The 13,634-nt window shown below is 35.0% G+C and overlaps 1 protein-coding gene across 1 annotated transcript in view; it reads left to right on the top strand.

Moving 5' to 3' along the window:
- LOC129229921 (A disintegrin and metalloproteinase with thrombospondin motifs adt-1-like) overlaps positions 1-13,634 on the top strand; it is a 95,945-nt gene that overhangs the window by 43,347 nt on the left and 38,964 nt on the right. The window contains exon 6 of the mRNA XM_054864300.1: positions 162-245. Within this exon, the coding sequence (XP_054720275.1) occupies positions 162-245 (84 nt within the window). The remainder of the gene's footprint in view (positions 1-161; positions 246-13,634) is intronic.

Genomic DNA, 13,634 nt, shown 5'->3' with positions numbered 1-13,634 from the left:
CAGAAAGATGTTAAATTTCATCAAAAAAAGCAGTTTAACTCCATTTCATTTTGTGTATCTTCATCCCTTACAAGGCCATATCAAACACAGAGAGCAACAGTTTTTTTTCGTTTACTATGTGATATGAGCGTCAAATCTAATATTTTATATATCTCTTGCAGGTTGAGCTCATTTACAATTATCAGTCACTCAAGACTAAATTCAAACTAGTAGTTGTCAAGCTGGAAATTCTTGCTTTCAGCAAAGTAAGTATAGTTTAAAAATTATTATATAGACATATTACTCTCTTCCGAGGTCTCACGAACTAAAGCCCTGAATCGTAGAATAAGTAGCGACACGTCCACCACGTGGGGGCTAAACGATGCCTTCACTGTAAAAACGATTCAGAAACATTCCTGGAAAATAATGGGCAGCTATAGTCCGACCACGGATTGTATAGAATTTTCAAACGTCCAGATAAGACAAATCTATCTAAATGAGGGAGGAAAGTAAAAATTTGATACCGGTATTCCGCTCATTTGAATGAGACTCTGTTTTTGCAAAAGCTGGCATCGCTAAAAAATAATAGATTCGTCCATTTCCGGCCGTAAAACGGATGTTTGTGTTTCCATACAATCCGTGGTCAGACAGTAATGTTACCAATTTCTTCCAGTAGCATATCATGCAAAAACCAGAAACGTTTTCCGCTAAAAGACAGTGACCTTCCTGAAATTATCATTGAACTTTTCTGAAGAATTTGGAAATATCCCTGGCTGAAGCCAGCCTGGGACCTTTAAGGGAAATTACGTACGTTTAACGAATTGTTAGAACCCTCCTGATTAATTGAGAAAGCGCCAAAAGCAACCATGAACCAAGCATCTACTTTGCCTTGCAAATCTACAGCTGTTCGAAGACTTATCCGCTCTCATTGGGAGCTTAGTCAATCTGGATGGGCCGTCATCGAACTAAAGCCGATATACTTGTTAAAGACGCTCATTCAATCTTTAAGCCGGTAGTTAAAAATATTTTTCACAATGACTGCGTTCGTCCAAATTTCAGCAATTCAGGAAATGGTTTTGCAAAGATACTTGATTTTACGGGGAAATAGATGAAAACCCGTGAAATCCCGAAACGTTCCTCGGAAATAGTGACGTTTCGGAATTTTTTTAGTGTTCTTCCTATGTCTGCTATGGCGAAGTAGCGTGTTTATCTTCTTAATTGTGGTTTCTTATTAACTCCGTATTAATCCACAATCAAGAAGGAAAACACGCTACCTCATTATAGCAGATAAAGGAAAAAAAAGCGGCATTTAGCCCCAAGATGGCGGACGTGTCGCTGCTTAAGCTTCAATCTGGGGTTTTACCCTGAACCTACATGTGGTCTAACCGGTTGGATAGGGCCCTGAAGACAACTCATTTTTTGATCTAGACCAGGCGTCGAACAACCCCTATTGTATTGACTTGAAATGGGAACTTACACGACTTTGTGGCCAAAACAATTTCAACAAGCACCAGTTACCATTACCGATCTCCGACCAACAGGCAGTTAGCCCGTGATACTTCTTATTAATGCCGACTGTTTGCTGTAAAGGGTGTCTCAGTTATTAACCATGTAAGAACTTCGGGGAGGAGTACATGGTGAATCCTGTCGGCTCGGAAGCAACTAGCAATGAAAAGTCGGAAATGCTTTCCTGACTCTGTGGTGTTTACATAAACAACGGATGTAAAAAGACATCACATTAGCTAATATTGATTTGGTGATACATTTAGAGGACCATGGGTCAAGAATTGTGTTGGAACTTTCCTTCAGAAAAGCATTTCCAAGCTTTTATTGCTACATTATTCTGAAACATTGAGATTCCAAATCCCTTAACACGCGAAAATCTGCAACGATTAATTGGGACATCATGTAGAAGTATCTATTGAATATGTAGGACGTGTCACAATTCTCTCCTGTGTTTGGAAGTTTAATTAAAACAGATATATTACAAATACAGCAATAGCATTGACTTAGCTGGTGAAAGGAACTGTACAAGTTTTGTTTCCAAAAGTTTCGATCCATGCGTACCTTTCGGAACGCTTCAGGTATCAAGTCTGAAGTCTAATTCTTGTCTTACTCGCATAACATGTCACGATCAATGGTCGCTCAGTTTCCAATGAAATGGAGCAGCCCCCCCCCCCTGCCCACGTCCGACAGACGATATTTTTTATGGGGTTACTATATCAAAGATCATGTGCTGGTGTCCCATGTGCCACGTGATTTACAAGATTTAAGCCAAGGGATCCGAATTGAACTTGCTACCATTAATCGTAATATATTAAAGCGTGTGAATTAGACTCTAGACTTGACATCTGCTGCATTACGAGAGGTTCACATATCGTGCACTTTGGAACCAAAACTTATGCAAATTACTTCTCCAGTAAAGTCAAGTTGTTGCTGTATTGGTTATACAGCGTTTTCTTAATTTGTGTTCCGTGAAAGCCCAGGGTTTCGTGAAGATCAATCAAGGGTATCGCGTTTTTTTTAAAATTCACTAGGGGGTTCTGCCCCCTGCTCACTAACGCTCCCCAATCCCCGAAGATTGCTTCGCAATCTTATTTGATTCGCAAAGATATAAATCGTCAATTAGAAAGAAACAGATTGAAAATGCATTATGAGCTCCCTTTGGAACAAAAAGCACCCCTTCCACGGGTTTCAAAATAATTTGTACCAACTTGCAGAGTGATAAGGGCTAGGAGACTCTTGAGCATTGCAAAACTGCAGTTGTGTAAGTTTGAAAAGTTTCTTTCATATTCCTGGTCTCTAGTATTATATTTTGCTTTTTAGCTCGAGGATTGAATTAAGTTGAGCCTAAGATTTTCTGTTAAAATCGAAACCCTTAAAATTTGTGAATAAGAAAGACGAATCGAAAAGACGTAACTATGGCAACGCCAAGTAAAGCATCTATCAAACTTGAATGGAAATGAGAGTTTTCGAACTTGATTAAAACTGCTTGTAACTTTTTTTCTTTGGATATAGATGCTAAGTTTTTTGACCATAAGTCGAGTTATATCTAGAGTAAAAAAAGCCGCTATTTCTAGTGATGTCAACAAGAAAACTGTGGGACAATTCCTTCACTTTTTACTGATAGATTTAATGAAGAAAGTAATGCCTAAATTTTACCTAAGCATAAAAAAAGTTCGAGCTAAAACGCAAATAACTTCCGCCGTATTTAAATTAGAGCATTGAAACAAATTGCGTAGAACGCGAAAAATTCTACCTTTTCCAACGATATATAATATTAATATATGCAAGTAATTTTTCACCACTTTAATAGGTAATAATGTCCAATTTACGCGAAGTTTGAGGCTTAAAAAATTAATTTAAAGAAACTAATTTGAATTTTAAAAAACAAAACCCTAAGTGCAAACCACCGGGGCTCGAATTAGTTTAGTACAAAATTTCAAAGCTGTAGGTGCTATGGGGTCTCCTGGACGCAGGCCTGCCACAGACTTTCTTCCAGAATTTCTTTGAAAGCTTACTTTTATTTAGTGTAAAGAGAAAATACTCACTGAAAAAAATCGATCGAAATATGTTTCGAGTTTATTCTATCAATATTTTTTGAATGAATAGCAGAGAAAAAAATCAAAACGCATTGCTAATTATAAACACAATTATTGTCAATTTATGACCGTCAACTTTGTTAGCACAAAAATACGAAATGTTTATTGAAATGACATTTATTGCAATAATAATAATAAAAAAAACTGCTACTTTTTGATCATAATAATTGGAACATTTTTCGGATAAAATTGCAAGTAAGTCATTCCTGGGCAACTCATTTAAACTCTAGTAATGAGGACAAACCAGGGGTTTCGTGAAGAAATGGGACATTGAAAAAGGATTCCACTTTAAAAGAAATTAAGAAACGTTAGGCTATAGGTTTGTTTTAATAATTCTTCCAAATCCCGGAAGAAATTGTGACACAACTTGTACACACGGAAACGGTTTTGATTCAGATATCAGATTTCAACAAAATATTTTTCTATTTTTGAATATCAACTTAAAAAAATAGCAGCAAATTTGAAAAAGCGTATTGAAAAAGTGTGGCTTTGTAAGTCAAAAATTAAGAGCACATATGGGCAGCTAGTTTACTTGATAGTTCAGTTGAATCAAAGCCAAGTGTGCCTACATAGGTGTGTGTGTGTGGGGGGGGGGGCATGGCGTGGTCTGCGGCATTAAAATTTTTAAAGGGAGGGTGTTGAGGGGTAGTTTTACTTTTCTGACGAACTTTGGGTTTTGGGGGGTCTTTGCAATTTTTGGTGGAGAGCGCGCATGTTCTTAGGGGAGTGGGCGCCCCTGCCAAAACAATCCGCTTACGTAGAACTTTTTTTTTCCAGATTTGTAGCTAAGCAGTGGGAAAATCTAAGGATAAGCATAATTATTGCACGTGTTAAGTTTTTTTTTAAAATCTATAATTCTCTTTTTACAAATATTTAAATTGTATGTAGCTGGAAATCTGTACCATGTTTTCGTGTTTTGACAGCTTAGTAGTGTCTAAAATTAGAGCATGCATAGACAAATTATTAATACTGATAGTTTAGTAGTGTCTCAAATCGTTAGAACTAATCATGATTTTTATTCATTTGTGGTAGATGTGCAAACACTTTATTTTAATAGCTATGTAGCTTCAAAAATTAAGAGGGTATTTTTCAAGTATAACTCAATTTTATATGTATTCATTTGGTGAGCTTATAAAACTCAAATAATAAACGTGCGTAGCACTTTCATTCATTTTGAAAAATAATTAAGAGTAAAAAAAAACACGCCGAACTCAAATGCTTTAGTAATCTTGATCGCTTTTGGTGTCAAAAGTGTTAAACTTCATGCATCTGAAAAAATCTTTCCACTTGCTTTCAGCGCAAACAATGCAAGCAAAACAGCAAAACAATGAATTCATCATCAAAAAATACTATTTCTGTGAACTTTTCCATAAAAGAGACGAAACTAAATAAATAAACTAATCTATCTACGCACAGAAAAACACAATGGTGAGTTTTGTTGCTTAATTGTTTTTCATTCATAATCAAACGTTCGAATTCTTTCAACCATCATAAAATTGTTACAATAAATCTTGCGTGATAAAGCACTAAAACTTCCACTATTTTACAAGGCTTTCTGCGAGTGTTTATTATGCGTCATCGCATTGAATAGAATAGATAAAAAATGTAAGACCTTCGAACAAGTTAACTGAATGCTCATAGTTACAGTTACGGTCTGTTTAGTTTTTGCAGACCAGTGAAAACGTTGAATTACTCTTCTTCTTTAAGTTTATTACTAGTCGACCCGTGCGGAACTCCGCACTGTACTTCGAATCGTTTCATAAGGCATTTCGCTCTTTAAAAATTTCAAAGAAAGAATATTATGAAGAAAAACCGAAAAAAGTAAACGGAAAAAAGTAAGCGCACAAGAGAAGGCATGTAATTTGAAGACATCAGTAAAAAAAAACCTCGTTAAATACAACGTTTTGATAATTTGATCATCGCTCCCCTTTTGGTTGTACGTATCTTCAATGCAAATATAAATATCATTAAAAGTGTGGCTGAGTGACCCGTGAAAAATCAGTAATTTTGCATGTGAAAAAACAGGTTGTGGCAAATACAGTCCTGCCCATGTGAGCATCTGACGGGAAAAAAAGAAACATTAAAGAGATATTTAGTGGCACGGATTCGAACTGGCACCATTCTGATTAACAGTACGACGCTCCAACAAACCTAGCAACTGTGCTTTTCGAATGCTATTCATTGAAGAAATGCGTAATAAAACACAGTAAAAATGTTTTTTGCCAAAAAAAATATTATAAGATCATGCGTCTATGTTTTGTCATTAGTCAGCATGATACGATTTAAAATTATTCGTCAAACAATGCAGAATTTGATTAAAGAATGAGGAAGATCTCACGTAGCGATTGAAATAAACATTCTAGAGAAGTAATAAATTCGGTTGAAAAAATAAGTGTTTTTATTTTAGAATATTCAACAATTTCCCATAGCAGGCTTCTTTAACCTGTACTGCTTAAAAGCCCGCACTTGTTTTTCTTTTATTTAAACACTTAAAATTCAAAACCAAAACCAGTTGAACTGAGTCCGTTTTTTAAGTGTAATTTTTCGAACGTGGACAAAATGTTTTTTTTTTCTCCAGCCGAAAGCAGAGGAGTAGAAAATGATTTCTTACTAATGAAGTTGATAATAATTTTAATGTTTTATATCGTATTCGAATAAATAATTAAAGATTTACTGATTGAAACTCGTAGTTTTAATTTGGCGTAGTATTTTTTCATTTGTACAAAAGTTCGAACACTGCTATTAGAAAAATCTACATTTCAGCATACAATGAAAATGTTTTTCTGCACAAAAAGGATTCCCTTGAGGTATATCTAATACTTTTTTTATGCTTACATTATGCTCAGTGGTGTGGACGGAGTCAAAGCTTTAAAAAAAAGGGGGGAAGAACACCCTTCGATTAGCAGTCAACTTATCTGAATGATAACTGTAACCTGCATAAAGGAGTCGAAACACAAAATAGCATTCCCACTGCATTTATTTTATTACCTGTGTTATCTGTTGTACGTTATGAGTACATGTAATCCGTAATATTACTGTAAATTTGCTATTATGTCGGACAGCCCGAACTGGCCCGAAGTTCAAATAGTTTATAGCCAAACGCTCTACCGAAAAAAAAAAAAAAAAACCCCACAGGTAATTTTAAATTTTTTTTCTTGCCGAGAAATGTTTTTATCATTGAATTTTTTTTTTTTTACAATTTGTTATCGCTGGCTGTTTGAACCGTTATGACTTAGATGGCAGCACGTGTTCATCATTTAACAGCACGGTTAAAATACAAAATAATTTGAACTAAGTTCTTTTTTAAGCGTAGCTTTTCAAATGTAGTAAAAATGTGATACGCTATTTATTTATTATTTTTTTTTTTTTGCAAAAAGAAGAAAAATATATATATTACCCTTTAAATTGAGGTAGTATTTTTTTTTATTTGTACAAAGAGTCAAAAACTCATTAGAAGAATCTATATTTCAACATACGATTTATTATATTTTACTGAACAAAAAACAATTCCAATGTAGTCTGAAATCTTAAACCTGATACTTATATTTTCGCTTACATTATGCTTTAATTTTTCTTCTCAGAGCCAAAGCTTAAAAAAAAAAAAAAACCTTACAATTGAGTGTCAATTTAGCTCCGTTTTGCATCAAGTTTTCATAACAGCTAGGAGCGTTTCTACCTCATGTATTCCCTCATTTTTGTTATTCATTGTTCATGTAATGCGCGATATTTTTCTAATTTTTTAATACAGATTGTCCGGACGTGGGCCCGAACACGCATTCTCCTGTTTACCAGTCGAACGCTCTGCCGATCATGCCATTCAGCACTGTCGGTAACAGTGCAAGTTAAAGTTATAAATTTAAACGAAAACCTCATTCTGGTTCTTTAAAACAGGTTTTTTTGCCCGAAAAAACAATTTTTAGACCGTGGGTCTATTTTTCGTCAGTAGCCTGCACGATAAGCTTTAAAATAAGATGTAAATCAAAGAAATCGACCAAGAATTGAGGAAAATCTCGCGTAGAAACCAAAGACAGGCTACAGAAATAATATATAAGGATTTTATAAATTAAAAAAAAGGGCTAAGTAGAAGTTTTGATATCACTCATAAGGGTAACCAAAGTCTGAACAATCAAACTTTCTCACTTTTCTTCAATTAATGCTGTCAAGAATAGGTTCATTCCATGTGACGGAACGGGACATTTTGAGTAGTTTTAAAAGTAGATTTTTTTTTTCCATAAGCACTAATAAAACAAGCTAGAAATGTTATTTTTGATAGCAATAGTAAATGTTTGGCATAAGAGTTACGAGGAACATTGAAAGTTATTGTTTTTAGACAAAATATTTGCAGAATATGTAATAAAATGCCCGTGACGCGTCGCAGGCATTACATATATTGCATATTGTTCAGCTATTTTCTTCAAATGATTAACTTTTAATGTACTACATCAGCGGTACTCAACCTTTTTGCACCTAAGAGCCAATGGCGTACATGGCATCCCAGCACCCACCGAAGTGAGAGGGGGGTGCGCAAGAGGTGTGAGGGCGCATGCTGTAAAAAAATAACACTATGTTAAAAATATATACAAAAAAATCTTACGGGGAGGGGCGCAAGAGATGTGAGGGCGCATTCTCTGAAAAAATAACACTGTATTCCTATTCAGAGTCACAACTGACTACAACTGTATTTATGTTGAGGACTGCATACTAAGTGCCTTGCCTCCATTATTTTATATACCGATAGATGGCAGCACCATCACCGTATCGAACAGTTAATGAGAATTTAGAACTAGTCCAGGAGCTAATAGCTACCTAGTACTAGCACCCCCAGAGGTATCGTTTCACTTGGAGGACATTGAGACCACGAGCATATTTAACGTCACCCAGTCCCCTTTAATGACGACGGTGGGTCTTCGACCATCGAGGTTCGAACCCAGGACCCTCCGGCCCCGAATCCGACACTCTACCGATCGGGCTACCACGGCCCTAACACTGTATTAAAATTATAAATAAAAAATTCTTGCTGGGGGGGGGGGGCGCACGGACGTCTGTATGCGTTACTGCTGAGCAGCGTGCACATAGTAGAATGCGTGCATACAATGAGGTAAAAGATCAAGTAATCCTCTTATATATAACAGCCGATGATCGAGTAACCCACGTGTTTCAACAATGAAACTCGCGCCACGGCATAATTTCATAATATGTTTCGGTAATGTTTAACATTGCAGGGAAAGGTTTTATCGTGACAAGGCTGAACTCGATCCGGTCACAATTGTTTCACTGGCAAGACTGTGTCATTTCAGGGTGATGAAGAAACGAAAAAATGGTCAGCAATGAACGCTACCCACTGGAGTTTAGGGTTAACCCATTGGAGTTAGGGTTACAATTTCAACTATCAAAATTTCACCAAACAGACAATATCTTCGTTCAAATGTAGAAGCAATTTTCATCCGTCATACCTTGACGGGCGACTTTCTAGTTTTTAAATAATTTCTAAAAGAGGATTTCAAAAAATTCTTACATGTAAAATAAGTAACTACTAAATAATGAAAGCATGAAAGCAAACTGTACAAAATCCGAAACATAAAACGTGTAAAGTTCAAAATCAACATGATTTTTCTTTGAATCCTTAACATTTCTTTTATACATATATCAGTCACGGTATGAACCGATTAGTGACTTGTAGTGATTAGCGATGAAAACTAATCATCACCAGTTCACGAAGGGTAAATATATGTACTTCGGTAGATTTCATGAGTTACGTTTTGTGTCGGAGCAACCACAAATGTTCGCTCAAAAAAACAGACATTTTTCAAAAATAGTGAATGGGCTCAGCAATTAGCAAACCTTAAAACCTGTAAATTTGTCAAAATTCAAAAATGTTCTCTAGTCCAATATTTTATTCTACATTTTGAAGCTAAAAGTAAGTAAAATCGAGCAAATGTATTTGAGAAAAAAATAACTCCCATGTATCAAGAATTTTCTTTCTTTTCTCCTCTTTTTTTTTTTTTTTGAAGTGAAAACTTTTTTAGGCACGTTGAGCACTTTTGAGGTGGGAAAAAAAACAGCCTTTTCACGACACCGAAAAGCCGTCCCCTTACCAACACCGGAATATAGCGCATGCGCGTCTTCTCTCTGCTCCTTTACGTGCGATTTTGTCAAGATTACGAGGCTCAATGGCACGAACGGCAGCGCATCAGTCTCAAGAATCGAATAAGCTACCCATCGTGAGTTCGGTCCTCACCCTCATATAATATTTTTGAGATGAGAAAAACAATGTTTCTGATATCGATGAGACATTGTGCTTGCCGTTGCCACTCCGAAAATGGACAACTAATTGTTATGGTTGAGGTTTATATTTCACTGGATAAGTCTTCAAGCGCTTTACGAGAATTTCTGAATGAAAATTTATTTATTTATTCCAAAGACGCTTTTGCATTACTTCAAGATAAAATTGGGTAGAGCTTTGATGATTTGTCACTGAATTTGGGTGGGGATTTCACCATCAGCAGATGATAAAAATCTACCATTAATTGAATATGTAAATGGAGAATTTAATTTAACGATGTTCGATTACTGCAATCTTAGCATAACGAGTTATAAAAGTGCAGTTGATGCAGTCTTTAAACGATATTTAAACATATTCGAATAAAAGTTTTTTATTTCCTATTTTGGCTAGCATAAACCTATTATATCAGTTTTGGAATATAATTATGATGATGATGATAATCATGGCATAAGAAAATCATGATATTGAATATGACTGATGTACATAAATTTGAAAAAAATAAAAAAATGGAATTTTTTTTATTTAAATCATATTTTTTTAAATGAATTAATTATTTTTTTGAAATGAACGCCGAATTATCTGGCATGCTTCAAAATTCGAATTTTCCGGCATACTGGTCAATCTCACGGCATATCGGCTTATCCGCCAAGTCAGCTAAAGAGGGTTAATGCAGTAAATTGATTACGTGTAGGGATTGCAATACCGGTATACCGAATATCGGGATTTCGAGCAATTTTGCAATTTCATAATACCGGTATTTGCTGAGGTAAAATACCGGTATTTTCAGTATTAGCTGAAAGTAATTAGTTTAAATTATAGATTTTACAGTTTAACTCATTAAATAGCCACTTATATTTCAAATGTACATTTCTTTTTCCATAAAAATTGGGCTTCAAAAGCACGAACTAATAGAATATCATTAAACAAACTTAGCGGAAAGATTACAAAATGATATTGTCATTACTAGATGGTGAGCTGAATCGCATTTTCGTACGCTTTTGTGCATCATACTTTTATTTTTACTTTCTTCTATATCTAATATATAGAAGAAAGTATTGGATTCGTGCAAATTTTCGAATTTCGAATTTTGACGGATTCCAACGTTTTGAGGTGTGCTGAGTCCATTTCGACCATTTTTGGAAAATGTCTGTCTGTCTGTATGTGTGTGTGTATGTGTGTGTGTGTGTATGTGTGTCACGTCTGTGTGTGACCAGTTTTTTGTGGCCGCTCTACAACAAAAACTACCGCATGAAATCGAACGAAATTTAGTACACGTATGTGCCCCTATGTGAACTTGTGCCCATTAGTTTTTGGCGCGAATTCCTCCAAGGGGGGTGGAGCAATGGGACGCTTTTCCAGTTACGCATGCTTGCTATTCCTCGGGAAGTAACTGGCGGAATCAAACAAAATTTGGTCCATATGTTGGTATTAACAGGAGCAGGTGCTGATTCAATTTTGGTGTCAATAACTCAAACGGGGGTTGAGCTATAGAACGTTTTTTGTCGTCAATTGTGACTGCTGTATCTCAAGAAATAATGAACGGAATGAAAGAAAAATTTATCGGCAAGTAGCCCTTAGTGGGTATAAGAACAGATTTTATTTTTGTGTCAACAGCTAAAAAGGGGGTAGCGCAATCACCCGTTCTTTTTTTCCATTTTGAGTGCCCTATCTCAAGAAGTAATGCTACGTTCTGGTTGAAATTTGGAATATATGTGAATCCATATGTAAACAGGCTTTGGTTCAATTTTGGCGCCAATCGCGCCAAGAGGTGCTGATTTATTTTTATTATCATTATTTTTTAGCGAATAAAAATAGTTTTATTAATGCAACAATAAGAAAGATAAATCGTAATAGATTGTCGTCTGCGTATTTCTCGTGATTTTAATTGAATGGAAATGATCGGAAATATTATCTCAATGATTTAAAATTTTTAAATATTGCCATCTTATGTTTGTTAATAAATAAAATATTTGTAATTAATTCAAGCAAGGCTTTTAAAATAACTTTCAATTTTCGCTCTTTGCTTTGCTTTTGCTATAATTCAGACAGTGGGATGGTCGTCAAGTTTTTTCATGTGAAATTTTGTTTTTGTTGGGAATATTGCTTCCTCATCAAGCATGGGGAGGGATCAGAAAAAAAAAAAAAATATAGAAGAAAGTTTCGTGATGGCCACAACATACTAGTTTCCATTTTATTTTGATCACTTTCCCTTTTGTGAAAGTTAATTTCAAGTGTAATTTTGAATGCATTTTTCCTATGAACAATTTCTTATAACTATCAGTTGCAGTAATACTTTATGATTTTCATTAAAATATTTGTCTCAACTGTACTAAATTTTGACAAAAGGTTTTTCTTGTTAGCATAACGAATGGTAATTTGTTGTCACCAGCATTGGTTTGTTGTCCTGTCTCGCCTTATATAGTGCCTTGAAAATTTGCATAGAGGTAACGCATAATCAATTGAAACATATTTTGAGATATTCACATAATTATAACTGTAAAAATTTTTTGAAAAGAAAGTGAAAACGAATATAAGATAAACTAACAAGATCAAATTTAGTCAAGTTTATCGTAAATTTCAAACCAAAGGGCTACTAATAAAAAGCAAAACACAAACAACTCCTGCTCAAGCACGCTCAAGAGGAAATCATGTTAATATAGGAAAAGTATCGTCTTTCGGAAAGAAATTACAACTAGCTATAAATTAACAACTTACAATAATAATTCACACATTACAATACACACACACGCAAAAGGAGTTATCCGAAAATTACATAAGAGACCAACTTACTTGAAGATGAAGGACTTCTAGATAATTAGAGGAGGTGTATCGCACATTGTTAGCACTACCACCGACCTGCGTCAATTCAGAAAGAGTATTTTTAACTGTAGGAAAGTTCAGCACTAAAATGAGTTCCAGGTGAGACAATTCGATAGATGCGTTATGTTTTTTACTATTATTGATTTTTTATTATGACATTTTTGTTCCTTCACAATATGTTTACGTAAATTATACAATTTTTGTACAATATTACGAAATGTGGCAAAAAAAAAAAAAAAGTTTCAAGCATTTTTTTGAGAAATTTCAAATACTGGCATTCCGGAATCACGTTTTAAAAATACCGAATACCTGTACTGAGTTTTTGGTCCGGCATTGCAATCCCTAATTGCTTGGAAAGTTCAGTATGTGTATTGTTTGTTATTTTTATGCATGGAAAACTGAATATGCAAATATAGGAAATATTATTTTATAATATTTCCTATATTTGCATCAATATTTACTTTGTAAACGAACAGAAATAGGCCAACCAAAATGTATATAATTGATGCTCGCATTGCTGATAAACGTTAAAATTAGACTGCAGCTGATATTTTGAATCTACAAATTATAAAACTTTAATTTTTGAAACTACAATTAGTTATAAATGAAAATTAAACACACACCACACACGCGCGTACAATCATACCAAATTTTTTTGGTATTACTAAATTTTCACTTCTGTCAGCCGTCCCATGAATACATGAAATACACTGCCAGCTCAGTCAATTCCAGCCGAGGAATGCAGTTTCGTGCTCATTAGCACTCATCAGCTCGGCATAGGAAAATGTCTGAGTGGGAGGTGGAAAACCTCTTAAGGAAGCCAAGAGTGCCCAACAAACTGGTAGCTAATACAGACTTAGCACTGACTAATAAGCACGAAACTGCAGTCCTCGGCTGGAATTGACTGGCGATGTATTTCTGCCTGTTAGCATTGCTATAGGGTGGTGACT

The sequence above is a fragment of the Uloborus diversus genome, chromosome 9 (assembly GCF_026930045.1).
Source record: "Uloborus diversus isolate 005 chromosome 9, Udiv.v.3.1, whole genome shotgun sequence".
NCBI lineage: Eukaryota > Metazoa > Arthropoda > Arachnida > Araneae > Uloboridae > Uloborus > Uloborus diversus.
The sequence above is the reverse complement of the archived record's forward strand: the minus strand, read 5'-3'. Positions and strand labels throughout refer to the sequence as shown.